This window comes from Chiloscyllium plagiosum, unplaced genomic scaffold, assembly GCF_037043375.1.
Source record: "Chiloscyllium plagiosum isolate Xiang-an unplaced genomic scaffold, Cpla_swu_hap1 HiC_scaffold_3, whole genome shotgun sequence".
NCBI lineage: Eukaryota > Metazoa > Chordata > Chondrichthyes > Orectolobiformes > Hemiscylliidae > Chiloscyllium > Chiloscyllium plagiosum.
In genome coordinates, this window is record NW_028270141.1 from 57,723,943 (window position 1) to 57,748,564 (window position 24,622).

The following is a 24,622-nucleotide window of genomic DNA, read 5'->3' on the forward strand; positions in this document are numbered from 1 at the left end:
GCTAGTAGTCCATGTCCAATGACATGGCCAAAGGACATGACTTGGGTTTCTGCGAACTCTGTCTTAGCCAGGTTAATCACCAAGCCCACCCAAAATCGATCGAATAATTCCAGTAGACTGTTTCAAACATTCCTTCCATGCGTATTAAAAATCACCTGATTGGCGATGTACACCACATAATTGGGTAATTCCAAAATGGCTTTATTGGTTAGTCTTTGAAATGTGGCTGGTGCATTTTTCATACCAAAAGACAATGTAACTGTAGAAATATTGAGATACCAACACCAAACTCAAGGTCTCCTTCTCAATTGTGGAATGTTTCTGTTGATGACTATTAATTTGGTAAACTGCAAAAGATGAAATTTCCCTCACTCTTTAGAAAAAGGTACCTGCCAGTATCACCTGAATATGTCCAACTTTGAAATATAAGTTGTTTGTCTTATCTTCTCAGTCAGCCCTCAAAATGTGGAAGAGGATATGAATCAGATTTTTTAACTCCATTGATTTGACGATTGTCCTCACATAATCACTGGATACCTTGGATACCTATAGATTTTGACACCATTACCAAGGATGAGCTTCATTCACTGCAACTCGTTTCAATTATATTGTGTTCATCTCTTTTTGAAACTGTGCCAACTTTAGAGGGTTAAGATTTCAGGTCATTTCAATTTTCCTCTGGAAGGTATTTCAATAATTTATCCCAATATTTGAGAACTTCCTCATTGTCCAATTTAATGAGAGGGATGTCCAATTCAGAATCATTTCAATTTGATTCTTTACTTTGTGTTTTAACCAATAACACATTCTCCTTTTCTCTTCCTTCCCTAACAAAATATCCTTTGAGCATATTCACATAATACATTCTTGGAGATTTCTTTTTATCTGGCATTCACATCAAATAATTCCTCATACTCAATTTCTTTCAAATTCATAATGTCTACTAAACCTTGCATTTAAAGGTTCATCTACCAAATGGCAGTAACACTAACACTTCATCTCCAATAGCAAAATTATAATTTTTTGATCTCTTGCTTGCTTCATGTTTCATCACATTTCAAATGCTGTCTAGCCAACTCACTAGCTCTATTTAATCTTTTCCTAAAATTTGACACACAGTCCCATTGTGTGGTCTCTTAATACTGATTTACCAATTTCTCCTCAATAAATTTCAGTGGTCCTCTCATCTCATGCCCAAACATTAATTCAAATGGACTGAATTTAGTTGATTCATTAGGCACATCCCGAACTGCAAAAATTACAAATAGAACATGGAACATAGAACAATACAGCACAGAACAGGCCCTTCTGCCCACGATGTTGTGCCGAACATTTGTCCTAGCTTAAGCACCTATCCATGTACCTATCCAATTGCTGCTTAAAGGACACCAATGATTCTGACTCTGCCACTCCCACAGGCAGCGCATTCCATGCCCCACCACTCTCTGGGTAAAGAACCTACCCCTGACATCTCCCCCTATACCTTCCACCCTTCACCTTAACTTTATCTCCCCTTGTAACACTTTGTTGTACCCGGGGAAAAAGTCTCTGACTGTCTACTTTATCTATTCCTCTGATCATCTTATAAACCTCTATCAAGTCACCCCTCATCCTTCGCCGTTCCAATGAGAAAAGGTCTAGCACTCTCAACCTATCCTCGTACGACCTATTCTCCATTCCAGGCAACATGCTGGTAAATCTCCTCTGCACCCTCTCCAAAGCTTCCACATCTTTCCTAAAGTGAGGCGACCAGAACTGCACATAGTACTCCAAATGTGGCCTTACCAAAGTCCTGTACAGCTGCAACATCACCTCACAACTCTTGAATTCAATCCCTCTGCTAATGAACGCTAATACACAATAGGCCTTCTTACAAGCTCTATCCACCTGAGTGGCAACTTTCAAAGAGCTATGAAAATAAACCCCAAGATCCCTCTGCTCCTCCACCTTACTAAGAACCCTACCATTAACCCTATATTCCGCATTCTTATTTGTCCTTCCAAAATGGACAACCTCACACTTGACAAGGTTGAACTCCATTTGCCACTCCTCAGCCCAGCTCTGCATCATATCTAAGTCCCTTTGCAGCCAACAACAGCCCTCCTCACTATCCACAACTCCACCAATCTTCGTATCGTCTGCAAATTTACTGACCCTCTTTACTCCCTCTTCCAAGTCATTAATAAAAATTACAAACAGCAGAGGACCCAGAACGGATCCCTGCGGAACTCTACTTGTAACTGGGCTCCAGGCTGAATATTTACCATCTTCCACCACTCTCTGACTTTGACCGGTTAGCCAGTTCTCTATCCAACTGGCCAAATTTCTCACTATCCCATGCCTCCTGACTTTCCGCATAAGGCTACCATGGGGAACCTTATCAAATGCTTTACTAAAATCCATATACACTACATCCACTGCTCTATCCTCATCCACATGCTTGGTCACCTCCTCAAAGAATTCAATAAGACTTGTAAGGCAAGACTTACCCCTCACAAATCCGTGCTGGTTGTCCCTAATCAAGCAGTGTCTTTCCAGATACTCATAAATCCTATCCCTCAGTACACTTTCCATTATTTTGCCTACCACCAAAGTAAGACTAACTGGTCTATAATTCCCAGGGTTATCCCTATTCCCTTTTTTGAACAGGGGCACAACATTCACCACTCTCCAGTCCCCTGGTACCACAGTGAAGACGAAAAGATCATTGCCAACAGCTCTGCAATTTCTTCTCTTGCTTCCCACATAATCCTAGGATATATCCAGTCAGGCCCGGGGGACTTGTCTATCCTCAAGTTTTTCAAAATGCCCAACACATCTTCCTTCCTAACAAGTATCTCCTCTAGCTTACCAGTCCATTTCATACTCTCCTCTTCAACAATACGGTCCTTCTCATTTGTAAATACTGAAGAAAAGTACTCATTCAAGACCTCTCCTATTTCTTCCGACTCAATACACAGTCTCCCACTACTTCCTTGTTCGGACCTACTCTCGTTCTCGTCATTATCATGTTTCTCACATACGCATAAAAGGCCTTGAGGTTATCCTTGATCCTACCCGCCAAAGATTTTTCATGCCTTCTCTTAGCTCTCCTAATCCCTTTCTTCAGCTCCCTCCTGACTATCCTGTATCCCTCAACGCTCTGCCTGAACTTTGTTTCCTCAACCTTATGTAAGCCTCCTTTTTCCTCTTTACTAGACATTCAACCTCCCTCATCAACCAAGGTTCCCTCATACAACCATCTCTTTCCTGCCTGACAGGTACATACATATCAAGGACACGTTGTATCTGTTCCTTGAAAAAGTTCCACATTTCAATGACATCCTTCCCTGACAGCCTATGCTCCCAACTTATGCTCCTCAGATCCTGTCTTGCAGCATCGTATTTACCCTTCCCCCAATTGTAAAACCTACCCTGTTGCACGCACCTATCTCTCTCCATAACCAAGGTGAAAGTCACAGAATTGTGGTCACATCACCAAAATTCTCACCCACTAACAAGCCCATCACGTGTCCCGGTTCGTTACCGAGTACCAAATCCAATATGGCCTCCCCTCTGGTCGGACAATCTCCATACTGAGTTAAAAAAGCTTCCTGGACACACTGCACAAACACCGCCCCGTCCAATCTACTTGATCTAAACAGCTTCCAATCAATATTTGGGAAGTTGAAATCACCCATGACTACTACCCTGTGGCTTCTGCACCTTTCCAAAATCTGTTTCCCAATCTGTTTCTCCACATCTCTGCTGCTATTGGGGGGCCTATAGTAAACACCCAACAAGGTGACTGCTCCTTTCCTATTTCTGACTTCAGCCCATACTACCTCCAAAGGCAGATCCCCCTCAAACTGCCTTTCTGCAGCCATTATACCATTTCTAATTAGCAACGCCACATCCCCTCCTTTTTTACCACCCTCCCTAATCTTACTGAAACATCTGTAACCAGGAACCACTAACAACCATTCCTGTCCCTCTTCTATCCACGTTTCCATGATGGCCACAACATCGTTGTCCCAAGTACTGATCCACGCCTTAAGTTCACCCACCTTATTTCTGATACTCCTTGCGTTGAAGTATACACACTTGAACCCATCTCTCTGTCCGCAAGTATTCCTTGTCAGTGCTACCTTCTCCACAGCCTCCCTACATTCTTGGACATCCTGAAAAACAGCTAACCTACTTGCTGGACTACAAGTCCGGATCCCATCCCCCTGCCAAATTAGTTTAAACTCCCCCCGAAGAGTGCTAGCAAACCTACCTCCCAGGATATTGGTGCCCTTCTAGTTCAGGTGCAACCCATCCTGCTTGTACAGGTCCCACCTTCCCCAGAATGCAGTCCAATTGTCCAAATACCTGAAGCCCTCCCTCCTACACCATCCTTGCAGCCATGTGTTCAACTGCACTCTCTCCCTATTCCTTGCCTCACTGTCACGTGGTACCAGCAACAATCCAGAGATGACGACTCTGTCCGTCCTAGCTTTTAGCTTCCAGCCTAACTCCCTGAGCTCCTGAATGACCTCCCCACCCCTCTTCCTACCTATGTCGTTGATGCCAATGTGCACCACGACTTCTGGCTGCACATCCTCCCCCTTAAGGATTCTGAAGACACGGTCCAAGACGTCTCGGACCCTGGCACCTGGGAGGCAACAAACCAACCGAGAGTCTCTCCCATGTCCACAGAACCACCTGTCTGTCCCTCTAACTATAGAGTCGCCTATAACTAGCGCTCTCCTCCTCTCCCCCTTTCCCTTCTGAGCCCCAGAGCCGGACCTTGTGCCAGAGACCCGGTCACTGCAGCTTACCCCTGCTAGGCCGTCCCCCTCAACAGTATCCAAAACGGTATACTTATTGTTGAGGGGAATGACCACAGGGGATTCCTGCACTGCCTGCTTCCTCCCCTTCCCATCTCTAACTGTTACCCAGCTGCCTCTGTTCTCTGGTGTAACTATGTCCTTGTAGCTTCTATCTATCACCCTCTCAGCCTCTCGAATAATTCTCAGTTCATCCAACTCCAGCTCCAGTTCCCTAACACGGTCTGTGAGGAGCTGGAGCTGGCTGCACTTCCTGCAGATGAAGTCAGCAGGAGCATCGGTGGTCACCCCTACCTCAAACAACCTGCAGGAGGAACATTCCACTGCCTGCGCTGCCATAACTCTACATTTAGTCTCCAAAACAAGAACACCAAGTAGCTTACCGTTAGTTTTAGGTTAGAGGAGAAGGGAGGGTGGGAGACACTACACGTGTAGTGTCTCGGGTTCCTTTTCCACTCAAATAACAATTACTTACCTTCCCAACTGGCTTTGCGCTCCGACTTCACTTCCGCCCAGCTCCTGCCGCTCTCTGCTGCAAAATGGAAATCATTTCTCCCAATCTTCTGGATAATCTTGAGTATAAGCCCTCACATGGTCTTTCAATTTTGATGCCACTCTTTTAATGCTCTGTGTGATTCTGGATGGTACACAATGTGTTTGAATTGTTGTATTCCTAAGCTATCCATAACGTCCTTGAATAACCTTGATGTAAAAATTGACCATTGATCCGATTTTATTTCTGTAGGTAGTCCATATCTTATTAGAAACAATGAACTCTTCTGCAGTCCATTTTACCATGATACTGCATGTTGGAATAGCCTCTGGAAATCGAGTAGACACACCATTTATAGAATCATCAAATCATAGAATCCTTATAGTGTGGAAGCTGGCCATTCAGCACATCAACTAGGAGAAAATTAGGACTGCAGATACTGGAGATCAGAGTCGAGAGTGGGATGCTGGAAAAGTACAGCAGGTCAGGCAGCACCTGAAGAGCAGGAGAATCGACATTTCGGGCAAGAGCCTTTCATCAGGAATGTGCCTCAGATGCTCGGATGTTGCCTGACCTGCTGTGCTTTTCCAGCACCCCACTCTCAACCCACATTCAGCCCATCAAATCTACACTGACCCTCCAAAGTGCATCACATCCAGTTCCATTCCCCCTACCTTATCTCTGGAACTTTGCACTTCCTGTGGCTAATCCACTTAACCTACACATCACATTAAAGGCAATACACCTAACCTGCATATCTTTGGACTATGGTAGGAGACCAGAGCAACAGGAGGAAACCCACGCAGCCATGGAGAGAATATGCAAACTTCACATAAAGTGTCGCCCAGGGCTGGAATCTCACCCCTGGCATTGTCAGGCAGCAGTGCAAACCACTAAGTCCACCCTATTATGGTCAACAGATACTCATTTTCACTTTTTGGTTGAGGTAAAAGTCCTACCCAATCAATTAAGACCTTTGTGAAATGTTCCTCCAATATGGGAATGGGTATTAAGGTTGCTGGTTTTACCACTGCCTGAGATTTTCCAATTATCTGACATGTATGACAATTTTGGCAAAATTCAAACTCATCCTGAAGCAGTCCAGGTCAATAAAAATGTTTTTGTATTTTGGCATGAGTTTTCCTTACTCCCAAATGATCTCCTACTGGTAATTCATGTGTTACCCACAACGCTATCTTTCTATAATCCACCAATAATACAACTTGATGACTTTCTGCCCATTTCTTATCCACATGAATATGTGGTAATCTCCAATTCCTCATTCAGACATTTTAAAGATAGTAATGTTGTGGGATATAATCAGATTCTTCTGTGTGTTCATTTTGATACAACTGCTTTAGTTGTTTTGCCTCTTTTTGTTGTAATTCAGCTAATTTCTCTGAACTAAAAATTTCCAAAATTAAAAATTGCACAACACAGAGTTATAGTCCAACAGGTTTATTTGGAAGCCCTAGTTTTTGAAGTGCTGCTTCTTCATCAGGTGGTTGATGAAGTCCAACACCGGCTCATCCTCATCATTAAAAATATCAACTTTGTCCTCTATCTGTTCTTGATTTTTCTCAACTATTTAATCAAGCACAGTTTCAACTTCTTTACATTTATCCTTTGATTTCTCCTTCTTCCACCTGTGACTTTGTGACCTAGTCACGACACAGTCATGAAAATCGCAGGATATACTTCCTGTAGCACCCCAATTGCCAGATTTTCCACTGACTTTTCAACCACAGTAGGCATCTCTCCCACTTGAAATCAACTATGTAATTCCTGGATAAAGTACATCCCTGGAACTGAGAGTTTCTCTATTACTCCTAGTCCATCTCACCACTTTTCACCAGACTGCCCTACTCACTTATAGACTGGAACACTGCTCTTCTCATCATGAATTCCACATATTACTGCTTTTTTCTCGCAATGCTCCTTCCAAATTATATATCTCATTAGTTATGGGTGAGGTCCGATGCCCTCAAAAACATTTCAAGATGGTAGCCCAGACCCTAACCTTTATAATTTTTTTTAAGCAGGTGTAGAACATAGAACATAGAACAGTACAGCACAGAACAGGCCCTTCAGCCCATGATGTTATGCCGACCATTGATCCTCATGTAAGGTAAACCTAATGTATGAACCCTCAAATTTCTGTGACCATATGCATGTCCAGCAGTCTCTTAAATATCCCCAATGACCTCGCTTCCATAACTACTACTGGCAATGCATTCCATGCTCTCACAACTCTCTGCATAAAGAACCCACCTCTGACATCCCTCTATTTGTTCCGCCAAACAGTTTAAAACTATGACCCCTTGTATTAACAATTTCCGCCCTGGGAAAAAGTCTCTGGCTATCAACTCTATCTATGCCTCTCATTATCTTGTACACCTCAATTAGGTCCCCTTTCTTCCTTCGTTTTTCCAATGGAAAAAGTCCGAGCTCAGTCAACCTCTCTTCGTAAGATAAGCCCTCCATTCCAGGCAGCATCCTGGTAAACCTCCTCTGAACCCTCTCCAAAGCATCCACATCTTTTCTATAATAGGGCGACCAGAACTGGACACAGTATTCCAAGTGCGGTCTAACCAAAGTTTTATAGAGCTGCAACAAGATCTCATGGCTCTTAAACTCAACCCCCCCTGTTAATGAAAGCCAAAACACCACATACTTTCTTAACAACCCTGTCAACTTGGGTGGCAATTTTAAGGGATCTATGTACCTGCACACCAAGATCCCTCTGTTCCTCCACACTGCCAAGGATCCTGTCTTTAATCCTGTACTCAACTTTCAAATTCGACCTTTCAAAATGTATCACTTCGCATTTATCCAGGTTGAACTCCATCTGCCACCTATCAGCCCATCTCTGCATCCTGTCAATGTCACGCTGCAGCCTACAACTGCCTTTGAGGGCGGCACGGTGGTACAGTGGTTAGCACTGCTGCCTCGCAGCGCCAGAGACCCGGGTTCAATTCCCGCCTCAGGCGACTGACTGTGTGGAGTTTGCACGTTCTCCCCGTGTCTGCGTGGGTTTCCTCCGGGTGCTCCGGTTTCCTCCCACAGTCCAAAGATGTGCAGGTCAGGTGAATTGGCCATGCTAAATTGCCCGTAGTGTTAGGTAAGGGGTAAATGTAGGGGTATGGGTGGGTTACGCTTCGGCGGGTCGGTGTGGACTTGTTGGGCCGAAGGGCCTGTTTCCACACTGTAAGTAATCTAATCTAAACAACAGTCCTCTATACTGTCAACGACACCTCCAACCTTTGTGTCATCTGCAAACTTGCTAACCTATCCTTCAATCTCCTCATCCAAGTCATTAATAAAAATTACAAAGCATAGAGGCCCAAGAACGGAGCCCTGTGGAACACCACTCACCACTGACTTCCAGGCAGAATACTTTCCTTCCACTACCACTTGCTGTCTTCTGTCGACCAGCCAATTCTGTATGCAGACAGCTAAATTTCCCTGTATCTCATTCCTCCTGACCTTCTGAACGAGCCTACCATGGGGAACCTTATCAAATGCCTTGCTGAAGTCCATGTACACCACATCCACCGCTTGACCCTCAACAACTTGTCTAGTAACATCCTCAAAGAACTCAATAAGATTTGTGAGGCATGACCTGCCCCTCACAAAGCCGTGCTGACTGCATTTAATCAAGCCATGCTCTTCCAGATGTCATAAACCTATCCCTCAGAATCCTTTCTAACACCTTGCAGACGACAGACGTGAGACTGACTGGTCTGTAATTGCCGAGGATTTCCCTATTTCCATTCTTGAAGAGAGGAATTACATTTGCCTCCCTCCAGTCCTCAGGTACGACTCCGGTGGAGAGCGAGGATGCAAAGATCTTCGCAAGCGGTGAAGCAATCACATTTCTTGCTTTCCACAGCAACCGAGGGCAAATCTGGTCTGGCCCTGGCGACTTGTCAATCTTAATGTTTGTCAAAATTTTCAGCACAACAGCTTCCTCAATCTCTATCTGTTCAAGCATGCTTACCTGCTCCTCAATGGTTTCATTCACTACAAGGTCCTTTTCTTTAGTCAAGATAGAAGCAAAAATCTCATTTAGGGCTTCCCCTATCTCCTCAGACTCTATACACAAGTTCCCTATGCTATCCCTGATCGGGCCTACTCTTTCTTTGATCATTCTCTTATTCCTCACAAATGTGTAAATGTGTAGAACGGATATTCCCGGAGTGTTGCAGCCAGCCCAACTGCTCAGTTTTATGCAAAATAGGATTCATTTACAAATGAACAAAAGGAAATTGAATTTAGAATAACATTATTTGAAAACCCAACTGACACGAAAACACAATTTAACAAAAAGCTGTTCTGATTTCCTGCAACATTCCATAAGCACTCCTTTGCAAAAAAGTTGAATTCAAACACAGGTTTTTACAGGGGAGAGATTGCAGAGAGACAGGATCAGCATGGAGCACTTCCTTTAGGTTCCCAGCAGCTTATCTGGGTTCCCAACTAAAACTTGACCAGCAGCATGCTAAGACCAAGCCAAACCATGAAATGTGAGAACTGGCCATTCCCCTTTCATTGTACATGTGTTTTAAAAAAAATACTTAAAAGCTTCTTCAAGTAAATAAACCCTGACATATTGGAACCTCTGCCTTTATGACCCCTCTGGGGAAAAAACAAGGGCGATATAACCTTGTTAAAGGAGTAGTATCATCACACCTCCCCCCTTAAGAAAATGAACCATTAGTATCCAACGATAGTTTCATTTTAAAATCCCTTAATCATAAATTGTTAGTACATTACAATGCACATATACATTTCATTCACTATAAATATGAAAACATGCATTACTACATTCTCTTTCATTCATTTACACCTGCCACCGAATGCCTCCATTCCTCATCCAAGTCTTGACAATGCAATCACATTTTCTTTTCCTGCCACATGCACGATTTTCAAATTGAATGGTTGTAACAACAAGCTCCATCTTAATAGTCCAGCATTTTTGTCCTTAAATTTCTCCACAATCTTCAATGGATTATGAACAGTGTATATGATTGTCACAGATACATTACTGGTAACATAAACATTGACATGCTGTAACGCCAGCACGAAGTTCAAAGTCTCTTTCTCAACTGTCAAATATTTCTGCTGATGAATGTTCAATTTCCTGGAGAAATATCCGATAGGACTTTTTATCTTCTTGTCATCTTCTTGTAAGAGCACAGCACCGACACACCCATCACTCACATCGATAGCCATCTTGAATAGCTTTGCATAGTTAGGTGTGGCTAACATGCTGTGGCTAACAGTTAGCAATGGTTAACACAGCTTTCAGGCTGTCAAATGACTTCTGACAGACTGCTGTCCACTGAAACTTCTTGCCTTTCTTCAGTAATTCAGTGAGTGAAGCAGCCACATTGCTGAAATTTGGTATGCATTTCCGATAAAATCCACTCAATCCTAGGAATTGTAGTACTGCTTTTTTTGCTGATGGTGTAGGAAACTCCCCAGTTACCTTAGTTTCTGCATTCCATAGAGCCATTTGTCCATTTCCAATAACATGGCTTAAGAAGATAATTTGCACTTTGGCAAATTCAGCCTTAGCCAGGTTTATCACCAAGCCTGCATCCCGAAGTTGATGGAACGATTCTGATAAATGTTACAAATGTTCCTTCCATGTATGACTAAAAATCACCAAGTCATCAACATAAACCACATAATTAGGTAATACAGAAAGGTTAGTCTCTAAAATATGGCTGACATTTTTTATACCAAATGGCATGAATTTAAATTGATACAATCCATTTGACATTTTGAAAGCTGAAATTGTCTTTGCTTTTTTGGACAAAGGTACCTGCCAGCATCCTTTGAGCAAGTCAAACTTAGAAATATATATTGCTTGTCCCACCTGTTCAATAGTCTTCCAAACATGGAATAGGATATGCATCAGTCTTTGTAACTGCATTGACTTTGTGATAGTCCATAAATAACTGTTGGGTACCATCTGGTTTTGGCACCATTACTATGTGTGAGATCCAATCACAGTAACTCCCTTTGATTATGTCATCTTGGAGCATGCATTCAATCTCTTTTTGAACCTGTGTCAACTTTAGAGGGTTATGCCTACGAGGATGTTGTTTAATCAGAATAGCATTTCCTATATCTACCTCATGCATAATTAGGTTAGTACTCCCCAGCTTATTTTCACATATAGCAATAGCAATACATTTTTCAGGTCATTTTGAATTTCCTCTGGAAGGTAACTCAATCATATATCCCAATTTTTGACAACTTCCTCATTCTCCAACTTAATTAGAGGAATGTCCAAATCAGAATCCTCTGAACTTGGTTCTTCACTCTGCATTGTAACCAGTCACATAGTCTCCTTTTGTTTTCTTTCCTTGTCAAAATACCTTTTGGGCATATTCACATGCTGTGAGATTTCTTTCTGTTTGAAGTCCTTATCAAATAGTTCACCTCACTCAATCTCCTTTCAAACGTTGCTATTAAAGGATCTTCCAAGTCTTTGATTGCTTGTCTGTTTCCGGTTTTATTAAGTGCTGTGATACTCTGAAATGCTGTCTAGCCAACTCCCCCGCTCTATTTAACCATTCCCTAAAATTTGACACACAGTCCAAATAAGTGTTCTCTGAATTCTGACTTACCAATATCTCCTTAATCAATTTTCACGGTCCTCTCACTTCATGCCCAAACTCTAATTCAAATGGACTGAATTTGGTCGATTCATTTGGTGCATCCCTGATAGTAAAAAAAAAGTACAATGTAATTCCTTCATCACATCATCTGGACTATAAGCCCTCAACATGGTCTTTAATATCTGATGCCACCTTTCTTGCGCTCCCTGCAATTCTGAATGGTATGCAGTAGATTTGAATTGTTCTATTCCTAAACTGTCTATAACTTCCTTGGATAATTTTGATGTGAATGTTGACCTTTAATCTGATTGTATCACTGTAGGTAGTCCATATCTACTTGCGTAACTCCTTTACTCAGCGAGTCGCGAGTCGTGAGTTCATGGAATGCCCTGCCAGTAGCAGTGGTGGACTCTCCCTCTTTATGGGCATTTAAATGGGCATTGGATAGGCATAATGAGGATAGTGGGCTAGTGTAGATTAGGTGGGCTTGGAACGGTGCAACATCGAGGGCCAAAGGGCTTGTACTGCGCTGTATTTTTCTATGTTCTACAATTCTTTTAGCTGTGATATTGCAAAATGGAACTGCTTCTGGAAATCTAGTGGACACATCCATTGTTGTTAACAAATACTGATTCCCACTTTTTGTTTTAAGTAGGGGTTCTATGTAATCAATTAAGAATTTTGTAAAAGGTTCCTCAAATACAGAAATAGGTATGAAAAGTGTGGGTTTTATTACTGTCTGTAGTTTCCAGTTACCTAACGTGTATGACATGTCTGGCAAAATTCAACTACATCTTTGTGCAGTCCAGGTCAGTAAAAATGTTTGTGAATTTTAACTTGAGATTTTCTTACCCCTAAGTAACCTCCTACTGGTAGATTTATGTGCTACCCACATTACCTCCTTTCTATAACCCACTGGCAATATGACTTGATGAACTTCTGCCCATTCCTTATCTGCCTGAATATATGATGGTCTCCATTTCCTCATTAAGACATCATTTTTACGATAGTAGGACACCAGGATACATTTGGATTCTTTCTCCATGGATACCTTTTGATAGAATTGCTTTAGTTTCTCATATTGCTGCTGTAAAGATGTCTGCTTTGTCATCTATCTGCTCCTGTTTTGTCTCAAACATTTTATGAAATAGGGTCTCTGATCATTCCACTTCAACTCTTATGTTTCAACCAGTGAGTTTGTGACCTCATTTCCGCACAGTCAGGTAAAATCCAAGGATATGTTTCCTGTACTAGTTCAGTTCCCTGTGTTTTCACTGGCTTTGCAACCACAGTAGGCAGCACTCCTATCTGTGAACCAGCTACAGCATTAGCAAGGACAAATTGTATTCCTGGCACTGAGAGTTTGTCCACTACTCCTACCATGACATCTTTACTTTTCACTGACTCTCTAACCTCACTCTACATAATTGAGCACTTTTCGTTTCACAGTGAATACGTCAATAGCACTTTTTCTACCAATAGTCCTTTACAGGTACATAGCTCCTCATCTTCCTACATTAAAGATTGAGAGAATCCTGTATCTCTTAATGTTGTAATCTCTTTACCAACTGCTCCTGGCCTATGTGAGTAAACTTTACCTTTGCAGGTATATGGTTTAAAGGGACCTAAGAGGCAACATTTTCACACAGAACGTATGCAATGAACTGCCAGAGGAAGTGTTGCAGGCTGCTACAATAGAAGATGGATGTATGTATGAAGAGGAAGGGTTTATAGGGATATGAGCCACAGTTTGCTAAATGGGACTTGATTAGATCAGTATATCTGGTCGACATGGATGAGTTGGACCAAAGGGTCTGATTTCGTGCAGTACATGTCTATGGCTCTATGACTCTTTAACCAACCTCCGACCAAGTTTGTCTCAAACATTTTATGAAATAGGGTCTCTGATCCTGGTGCAGCCTTTTAGCCTACACTTTGCTTTCTGTTACCACTCCAACAAAATTCACTGGCTTATCCTGTTTTCCTACATCTGGCTTCCCAGTGCTTTTTCTAGCCCACAAACACTATGACTTCATACAGTGAAAACACCGAGCTGCTTAACCTCTCTTTCCCCTTCAAGGGTTTCCTTTTTAATCTGTGGTAAGTTATCCTTATGATCTTCACCGCAACCTACCATTCCCTTATCACATTAAGATTTTTCTCTTCCCAATTTTCTATCCCTCACAGAATGAAATTGATTTATGAACCAACTCATAATCATCAGCCATCTTGGCTGCCCATTTAGCCATTTTAATTCTCTGCTCTTCCACATGACTTCTCACTACTTCAGCAAGTGAATTTTCAAACTCCTCCAAAATAATCACCTCTCTTTGTTTTTGTATTTCCTCTGCTTTTAATTGTAATTCAAACAGTTTCTTTCTTTTTCTCTTTCATTTTCTTTTCCATCTAACTCAGGTTGTTTCATTCTCAAATGAATTTTAGTCATCTCCAAAGATTCTGATGACATTTCCAGCAAATTTGAATACTGAGCTATTGCTGTATTTATCTCTCCTTTCCTCATGGAAGGAGGCAGCTCCAACTCCAGCTTGATTGCCAATTCCCTGAAGTAATTACTTTTGTAAGGAATTATCTCTACCCCAACCAGAAACAGATCTAAGCTCTTGCTCAAAGGGACTCAATGAATCCGCAGCTACTGAATGAACCAGCCTGTTACATAGAATCATAGAATCCCTACAATGTGAAAACAAGCCATTTGGCCCAACAAGTCCACACCAACCCTCACAGTATCCCAATCAAACCCATTCCCCTACCCCATTGCTCTACATTTTCCCTGACTAATGCAGGAGAAAGTGAGGTCTGCAGACGCTGGAGATCAAAGTTGAAACTTTATTGCTGGAACAGCACAGCAGGTCAGGCAGCATCTAGGGAACAGAAGATTCGACGTTTCTTCAGGAATGAAGAAGGGCATGTGCCCGAAACGTCGAATCTTCTGTTCCCTAGATGCTGCCTGACCTGCTGTGCTGTTCCAGCAATAAAGTTTCAACCCTGACTAATGCACCTAACCTACACATCTTTGGAATGTGGGAGGAAACCAGAGCACCCGGAGGTTACCTACAGGGTTACACAGAACCTGATCATTATTGTGGGGAATGGAACCACCACCTCACATCCAATCTAGTTCTAAAATTTTAAACTGATGGATTCCATTGGAGGAAACTGTCAACTGGAATGTGGTCTATTCCTTTCATGACCTAAGAAAGCTCAGTCAGATTATCTGAATTCTGCACTTCTTGAAAGACTGGAGTGCAATTTCTTTAGTCTTCCTTGAGAAATAAAATGTTTCAAACTGGGAATTAATCTGGTAACAACCTCCTCTGAATCTTTAGAAAGGAGACCAAAACTGAACACATTATTCCAAGCAAAGCCTGACCAAGGTCTTCAGTATGATTGGATAATATTTTTATCTCAAACTAAGCTGTCATCTGTTTGTACCCAACACTCTATTTGGTACAAATATAATTTCACCACATAGCTCATGTACCATTATCCACAAGAACACCTCATCCTTTCTTTCTTCACCTTTTTAAATAATTTTCCCTGAAGGGTGTATGAATCTTGAGCATTTGTCTTCTCTATTTAAATTAAGCAAATTAAACATCATATACCAGTCATGAGTCCATTCAGGATCTGCCTGAGTTAGATGAGCATTATCTATGATTCCAACCATCACCTTAATTGCATTTGCAAATTCGTATTTCAATTGAGTTGATTGTATAGTGGTGTAAAAGTGAATTTTGAATAATGCAAAGCTGTCAGCAGAAACAGGGGTCTGGATTATTGTGTAAAATTTGTTCACTTTTTAAATTGGACAAATGGTTTGACATGGTATTCCTCAATAACCTCATTAAATATTGCCCAAGTAGTTCAGATGTGTGAAATATCCTGAGGCCATGTACATACCAGTGTTTGGTCAAGATGTTTTCACCCAGAAGGTGGTAGAAATATGGAATGCACTGCTTGAGTGGGTGGTGGATGCAGACACTCTTGCAACATTTTAGGAAGCATATGGACAAACAGAGCATAGTAGGCTATTGACCGAGTGCAGATCAATGGCATTAGTGTAGTCTGATGTTTTTTGCCAACATAGGAATGGTGGGCTTGACGGCCAGTTTCTATGTTGTATGACTCTAGGAGTCCACTGATTAATGTAGTTATGACTGAAGTTGCAAGGGGCACACATTGAAGAACTATGAGATTTTGTGTGTGTTTTCTGCACTGGTCCTTCATACAGAGTCAAGAGAGAGCAAAATTAAAGACTAACATGAATTGTGCATGGTAAAAACAAGGTAAAAACAATGACTGCAGATGCTGGAAAGCAGATTCTGGATCAATGGTGCTGGAAGAGCACAGCAATTCAGACAGCATCGAGGAGCTTCAGCAAAATCGACGTTTCGGGCAAAAGCCCTATTCCTGATGAAGGGCTTTTGCCCAAAACGTCGATTTTGCTGAAGCTCCTCGATGCTCCATGAATTGTGCATGGGCAGATTAAGGAACCACAACTGTCCGCCTGAGAGATGTTTGACATTTATTTTGCAATACGTTAGACATGATTAAAGAAAATAACATTTTATTGAAGAATTAGTTTTACAGTTTAATAAACGTATTTGTCACAGGAGGCAGTGGTTAACAGAAAGGGATTGGTGAATGATGAATTACAGCCTCTGATAATAGGAGGAAAGTGCCTTATTCACAGAACATACGAGTGGGATGCGCTTTGGAGCATCAGTGTGGTCTCAATGGGCAAAAATGGCCTGTTTCCACACTGTTGGGATTCAATGAAAGCAGTAAAACATTTTAGTGATGTTGTCCATATTAGCAGCCAGCAGTCGGTTCTGATGGAACTTCTGGAGATAACAATCCAGGACAAAATCCATTCGTATTTCCCAAAGTTTGGGACTGTAAATGAAAGTTAGGATATGTCTATTAGAGGAAAATCATGTCAGGCTAAATTAATTGAGTCCTTTAATGTCATAGCATAAAGGGCTGATGAGGCTTGATAAATGAACTTTCAAAGATTTTAAATAACTTATTAAGAAAATGGAAGCTATGAGATTAAAGGGTTGGAGCAACACAGATATTTAATTAGCTACTATGACAACAACAATAATGCATTATTTTTATATAAACCCTTTAACATAGTAAAACATCCCAAGGTACTGCATAGGAGTAATAATAAAACAAAATAAAGCAAAAAAGTGCAGAGATTTGGGAAGGATATCGCAGAATTTTGGCCTGAGTGCATGAAGGCGCGGTCACCAATGAGTGCCATTAAAGAAGAGAATATTTAATTAGGGTTGTTTATCAGATACAGAGTTGAGTGCTACTTAGAGATCAGTATTAGGATGACTGGTGTTTTTAATATATGCTGATGATCCGGACTTGAGGGTATACAATCCACCACATCAAAGTTTACAAACGATACAAATTTAGATCTGTTGTATGCAATCAGGAGGACAGTATCAAGCTTTTGTCCTCCGTGCCCTTATGGAGAAGCCCAGTCTCCCATATGCTGTGCAGCTTCTCAATGATTTATGCACATATACCCTCAAGTTCCTCCACTCCTGAACTCTCTCTAGATTTATTATACTGCCTTTCCCAATTCATCCTACCAAAACATGCCCCTTCACAGCCCTCTTCTCTTTACTCAGCGAGTCGTGAGTTCATGGAATGCCCTGCCAGTAGCAGTGGTGGACTCTCCCTCATTATGGGCATTTAAGCGGGCATTGGATAGGCATATGGAGGATAGTGGGCTAGTGTAGGTTAGGTGGGCTTGGATCGGCGCAACATCGAGGGCCGAAGGGCCTGTACTGCGCTGTATTCTTCTATGTTCTATGTTCTATGCATTATATTTCACCCGTCATGTCTATTCCTCTTGAAGTGTGATGCTTTGCTCATCATAGTTCATAATTTTTCCAAGATTTGTGTTAATTGCAGATTTGGAACTGTGCCCTGTACACCCAACTCAAAATCATTAGTATAGATTAAGGAAACCCACAGGTTCACACACTGACCCAAGGAATTCCACGAAAAACCATCTTCCCAGTCCGAACATCAACTCTCCACAACTCTCAGCTTTCTGTCACTCAGTCAATTTCATATTCATCTTGTTACTGGTCCTTATATTCCATGAACTTCATATTTATTGAAAACTCTGTTTTATTTCACTTTAATAAATTACATGACATCAACTGCATAATGCTCATCAACTTGCTTAAGCAATGTGCCAGAAGGCTTCTTTCTGTGCACCATGCATGATTTCCTGGATAAATGATATGACTGATTGCTTGTATTAGTCATCTGATACCAAGACTATCACTATTTTATGCTGAATGTTCCCAAGCTTGAAGAGAGAAGAGATCAGACAGGTATCCCAATATTCAACACTAGTCAGTGATCTTTGCTGGAAAGTCTACGTAAGTAGACTCAAAAGAGAAGAGGATAGTAATTGGGTTATAGGAAGGATATTATTAAATTAGAGAGCATTCAGAAAAGATTTACCAAAATGTTGCCAGGAATGTGGGGTTTGAAATGTAAAAATAGACTGAGACATTTTTCATTGGACCGTAGGAGATTGGGAGGAGACCTTATTGATGTTAATAAATTCATGAGGGGCATAGATAAGATGAATGACAAGGGTTTTTTTCTCCTAGGGTGGGTGAGTTCAAAACTAGGGGGCATACTTTTAAGATGAGAGAGAAAGATTTAATAAGGACATGAGGGGAAACCTTTCTACACATAGTCATTCACGTGTGGAATGAACTGCCAGCGAAAGTGAGGGATGCAGGTACAGTTGCAACATTTAAAAGACATTTGCATAAGTTCATGAATCGGAAATATTTGGAGGGATATGGGCCAAATGTAGGCAGTTTAGTTTGGGAACATGGTTGGCATAGACTGGTTGGATCGAAGGGTGTGTTTCAATGCTATATGACTCTATGACCATGGTACCTTCCACAATTGATTGGTTTGCCAACACTGATTATCTGTGCTCACTGCCTAGGGTCACATATGAAGAATAGCCATTTGGGCATGGTACTGGAGGGTGTCCAGTACCCTTGGATCTGTACCGAAACAGGAGTCAGCATCTTAAGGAGAGAAGGTGAGAAAATAAGAAGCAGGAATAAAATGGGCTGTCCTTTGTGAATAAAAACCAAAAGAATTGTGAATGCTGTAAATCAGAATCAAAAACAGAAATTGCTGGAAAAACTCAGCAGGCATCAACTGTGGAGATAAATCAGAGTAAACATTTCAGGTCAAGTGACTCTTGCTCAGAAAGGATGGTAGCAAAGAAGATATTGGTTTATATGCAGAAGATAGGGTAGGGGAGGGGATAAGGAGTAAACAATAGGTAGAGATGGAGCCCAAAGGGAGGGAGGGTCATTCATTTTTCCCCCTCTTCCTCTCTTTCTCTTCAATTTCATTTACTTAACATTCATTGATGTTCCAATTACAGTATCACTTACTCATTGAGCTAAATCCTGGAAATGACTATATCTCATTATCACCATGACAAATGTTTACTAGATTGATTCCTGAAATGGCAGGATTGAAGAGAGATTTGATCAGTTAGACTGGTATTCACTGGTGTTTAAAAGAATGAAGGAGGATCTAACAGAAGCCTTCTAAATTATAAACAGAACAAGTATAACACAACTATATAAGGTAAACACATGATTTTAACGAGTGGGAAGTCCTGAACTATGGGTTAGAGTTTAGGACTGAGATGAAGAGAAATTTCTTCACCCAAATAGTGGTGTGTCTCTGCCACAGAAAGCGATTGAGGCCGAAACATTGAATGTTTTCAAGAAGTTATATATAGTTAATTGGATTTCAGTGATCAAAATGTAAGGGGAGGAAGAAGGGTGCTATGATGGAAGATCAGCCATGATCGGATGGAGTTGGCTCAGAGGTTTGGATGGCCTACATTTGCTCCTATTTTCTCTGTTTCTGTTATCTCAGAACATCCAACAGTGCTTCCATTCTAATCTACATCCACTAGCTATTTTCTTGTTGTACCCCAGCACTTTTACTGCTTGGAGAGATTAATCTGATACTCAGAGAGTGTAGCACCTTTATTTCAATCTGACCATTACTGATCGTCTTGTAGATGCCTGCTGGTGAGGAGGCATTGCGTGTATTTCCAGAAAGATGTTTGTCAATTCCAGACAGAATTCCTCACATTACCTTCTCAATGGTGTACATTCCACCAGTATTTAGTCAACTTGTCAATTCCAGGCAGAGATCCACACATTACCTTCTCAATGGTGTACATTCCACCAGTACAAAATCAACGCAGCGCTGCTGGCGTATGTGTGGTTTTGAGGAGCTTCTCTCTTACCCCCTCACCCAACCACCTGTCGTACAATTAGCCCCTCACCAATCTAACTCCTCACACACCAACCTTTTTGCCTACTTACCCAATCACCTACTTATAACGCCTAACCCCCTCACCCATCAACACCTATTTATCCCTCACTCCGTTTTCCTTGTTCAACTATCTTTTCACCCATCTACCCCTCCATTACTAACCATTCACCCACCTCCTCCCTCACTCACCGGCTATTTACCCATCGAGCCCCTTACCCACCAAACCCCTCAGCCATCTACCCCCTTGCTCAGTAATCTTCACCCACTGCTACTGTTGATTGTCCTTTTGGCTGTCTGGAACCAAAGCCCTGGAATTCTTTCTCAAACCTCTTGTATTCTCTCCATCTCACTTTGATCTTTTGGAAAAAAACTTACTAAACCTGCTCTTGACCAAGCTTTTGGCCACCACCCTTCATTGTGTCTTTTGAGGCTGGATATTAAGTATTGTGCATCATGTAGCTCTGTAAAGCTATGGGAGGTTTTACTATCTAAAATTTCCTGGACAACTGCAAGTTATTATGTTGTGTTGATGATGCTCTCCTCATAGTAGAAAATATTTTTAAGTTGTAGCCTCCACCTCTGGAAAACATTACCTTTAATTTTAATATCTTTTCCTATTAAGCACATTTAAGAAAATAGAGCTTTTCTGTAATCCATTTTCTCCGTTGAAACAACACCTTTCTTTAAATAAGAGAACCAAAACTGCTCACAATACTCCAGATGCAGTCTCACCAGCACCTTATACAGTTGCAGATTTCACTATCATTATACTCCAACCCCTTAAAATAAGAGCCCCATTGTTTAGCTTTCCTGATTATCAGCTATAACTGTGTACTAGCTTTCTGTTTCATGCACAAGTACCCCAAGAGTCTGAATGTTGTGATATTTTGCAGTTTTTCTCCATTTAAATCATACTCTGTTCTTTTGTTTTCCTTTCCAAAATGAACACCTTCACATTATCCCCCATTATACTCCCATTTGCCAACTTTTTGTCTGCTTACTTAATCCATCAATACCTCACTGTAAGTAATTTGTTTCACTCTCACAACTTGCCTTTCCACATATTTTTGTATTATCTGCAAATTTAGCTGTGGTACATTTGCTTCCTTCCTTCAAGTCATTAGTATATGCTGTAAACATTTGCAGTCCCAGTACATATCCCTGTAGACCACTGGTTATGTCGCCAACTTGAGAAAGAATCCCTTATCCACACTTATTATTTCCTGCCCATTGGCCAATTCTCTATCCATGTTAGAATGCTATCACTAACACATGAAATAGTGTTACTTTGTTGAATGAATGCATTTTGGAAGTTCGAATACAACTCATCTACTGGTTCCCCTCTATCCACTCTGTTTGAGACTTCACCAAAAAATTCTAATAAATTAGTCAGACATGATTTTACTTTAATGAAACAATCCTTATTCTGCTTCATTAGATTATGATTTTCCAAATATGTACTTCCTTAATAATTGAGTCCGATATTTTGCCAATAATAGGTTTCCCAAGAGTTACCTCCATTTTGCCTCTCTTTTTGAATGGCTGTGTCACATTGGTGGTTTTACAATCCTCAGGTATTTTTCTAGAATCCAAGGATTTGTTTTGGTAAATTACAACCAATGAGTTCAATTTCTCTGTAGCTACTCCATTTATGATTGTAGTGAGCAAGCCACCAGGGCCGAAGGACTGACTTGTCTTTAACTCTGTTAGTTTGTCTAATACCCCTTCTCTAGTGATGGTGATAGTACTAATCCTCCGTAGTATTTTTTGTGTTGATGAATGTTCGAAGTATCTTCCACTGATGCAAAATATCTGTTTTACTCCTCTGCTATTTCATTGTTCCCCATAACTATCTCCTGAGATTCATTTCCTAAAAGGCCTATGTTCATTTTCTCACTCTCTTACTTTTTATATCTTTAAAGAAGCTCTTCTTGTCAATTTTTATATTACTCATTAGTGTACCCGTTTGGATTATTTCTGCCATGAATATGTGCAATGAATGAGCTTCCACAGAGGTCCAGAGTAGAGAAGGCTAAAGATTCAACACCCTCTGGCAAAGGAATACCTCTTCAAGTCAGTTAAAAAACGGGGCAGCATGGTGGTTCAGTGGTTAGCACTGCTGCATCACAGTGCCAGGGACCCCTTGTTGGAGACCCATCTCAGGCGACTGTCTGTGTGGAGTTTGCATATTCTACCCATGTCTGCATGGGTTTCCTCCGGGTGCTTTGGTTTCCTCCCACAATCCAAAGATGTGCAGGTTAGATGAATTGGCCATGCTAAATTGCCCATAGTGTTAGGTGCGTTAGTCAGGGGTAAATATAGGGTAGGGGGAATGAGTCTGGGTGGGTTACTCTTCAGAAGGTTGGTGTGAACTTGGTGGGCCAAACGGCCTGTTCCCATACTGTAGGGAATCTAATATAATCCAAAAGGCCTACCAGTTATCCTGAGGTGATGCAGTCTGGTTATAGTCTTACCAGCTAGGGGAAATTTCCTCACTACATTGTTACCTTGTCACACTGTGTAAGAATCTTAGGAGTTTCAATTTGATCAACTGTATTTTTCAAATCTCTCGAGAATGTAGGCCCAATCCCCCCAATTTCTTTGGGATTAGGACATTTGAATATGCAAATCAGAGCCCTAACATCAGTTTCAGGTCCACTCTTCGTGTATTTGATTGGCTCATCAGAATCGAGAGTGTGGTGTTGGAAAAGTACAGCCAGTCAGGCAGCATCTGAGGAGCAGGAGAATCGATGTTTTGGGCATAAGCCCTTCATCAGGATCAATTCTTCTGCTCCTTGGATGCTGCCTGACTAGCTGTGCTTTTCCAGCACCACACTCTTGACTCTGATCTCCAGCATCTGCCGTCCTCACTTTCTCCTGGCTTTTCAGAATGTTAAAAAGACGGGTCGAAGTATTCAGGGCATAAGGGAATGGATACCTATGGATTTAATCTGGAACCAGAGAAAGAACTGATGAGGCCGCATGTTTACTAGGACAGTCTGACTGAGCACAGAGCTCCTTGGATGGGATGATGTAGTGATAATGTTAATGGATGAGTAATCCAGAATTCCAGGCTGATGTTCTGGGGACATGTGATCAGGGAAGATGGTGAAGTTTGAATTCATAAAATAAGTCACGAGCCCTTCAGCCCGCTATGCCTATGTTCACCATGATGCTATATTAAACTAATCTCATCTGCCTGCAGATGGTCTAGAGACTTCTGTTCTCTGACTGTTCATTTAATTTATCTTAACAGCTCTTAAACATTGCCATTGTGTCTGCTCCTACCATTTCCCCTGGCAGCACGTTCCAGGCACCTACCATCATGGAAAACATTTGCCTAGCGTATCTCCTTTTAAACTTTGCCTCTCTCACCTTAAACCTAAGCGCCCTGGTATTTGACATTTCCACCCTGGGAAAAATACTCCAATTATCCACCCTATGCATGTCATAGAGATAACAGCATGGAAACTAACCCTTTGGTCCAACTCATCCATGCCAACCAGGTATCCCAAATAAATCTAGTGCCCTTTGCTAGCATTTGGCTCATATTCTTCTAAACCCTTCCTATTTATCGACCCAATCAGATTCCTTTTAAATGTTGTAATTGTACCAGCCTTCACCACTTCCTCTGGCAGTTTATTTCATAAACGCACCACATTGTGTGACAACAAAAATGCCACTTAGGTCCCTTTTAAATCTTTCCACTTTCAACTTTAAACTATGACTTCTAGTTTTGTACTCCCTACCCCAGGGAAAATACCTTGTCTATTTACCCTATCTGTGCAACTCATGATTTTATAAACCTCTACAAAGTCACTGCTCAGCATCCAAAGCTCCAAGGAAAATAGCCCCAGCATATTCAGCCTCTCACCATAGCTCAAACCCTCGAACCCAGGCAACATCCTTGTAAATCTTTTTTGAACCCTTCCAAGTTTCACAACATCCTCCCTATAGCAGGGAGACCAGAATTGCACACAGTAATGTCCTGTACAGCCATAACATGACCTCCCAACTCCTGTACTTCTATTAAGTCACTCCTCAGCCTTCAATGATCAAGCAAAAACAATCCCATCTCTCATTATGGCTGCACTTCAATCAAGACAGCATTCTGATAAGTCCTTTTTGCACCCTCTCCAAAGCCTAATCATTCTTTGTATAGGTTGGCAATCAGAGCTACACATAATAGTATAAATGTGGCCTAATTAAAGTTTTTTTACAGCTGCAATGTGACTTTTCAACTTCTATGCACAATGCCCCCAACAATAAAGGAAAGACTTCTTTATGTCTTCTTTACC

General features: G+C 41.4%; 1 protein-coding gene across 26 annotated transcripts in view; it reads left to right on the forward strand.

Annotated features, from left to right (window-relative positions):
* Positions 1 to 24,622, forward strand: part of rims1a (regulating synaptic membrane exocytosis 1a) — an 857,383-nt gene that overhangs the window by 742,527 nt on the left and 90,234 nt on the right. For 18 of the 26 annotated variants that reach the window (XR_015753101.1, XM_087979575.1, XM_087979613.1 and 15 more), the window contains one exon: positions 18,958 to 19,056. The exons of 6 other annotated variants lie outside the window; for them this stretch is intronic. Coding sequence is in view for 18 of the 20 variants with exons in the window: in XM_087979575.1 (XP_087835701.1) it covers positions 18,958 to 19,056 (99 nt within the window). In the remaining 2 variants the exon portion in view is untranslated. Of the gene's footprint in view, positions 1 to 7,416; positions 7,433 to 18,957; positions 19,057 to 24,622 lie in introns of those variants that run through there. 2 more of the 26 variants (XM_087979711.1, XR_015753102.1) reach the window with 2 other exon arrangements.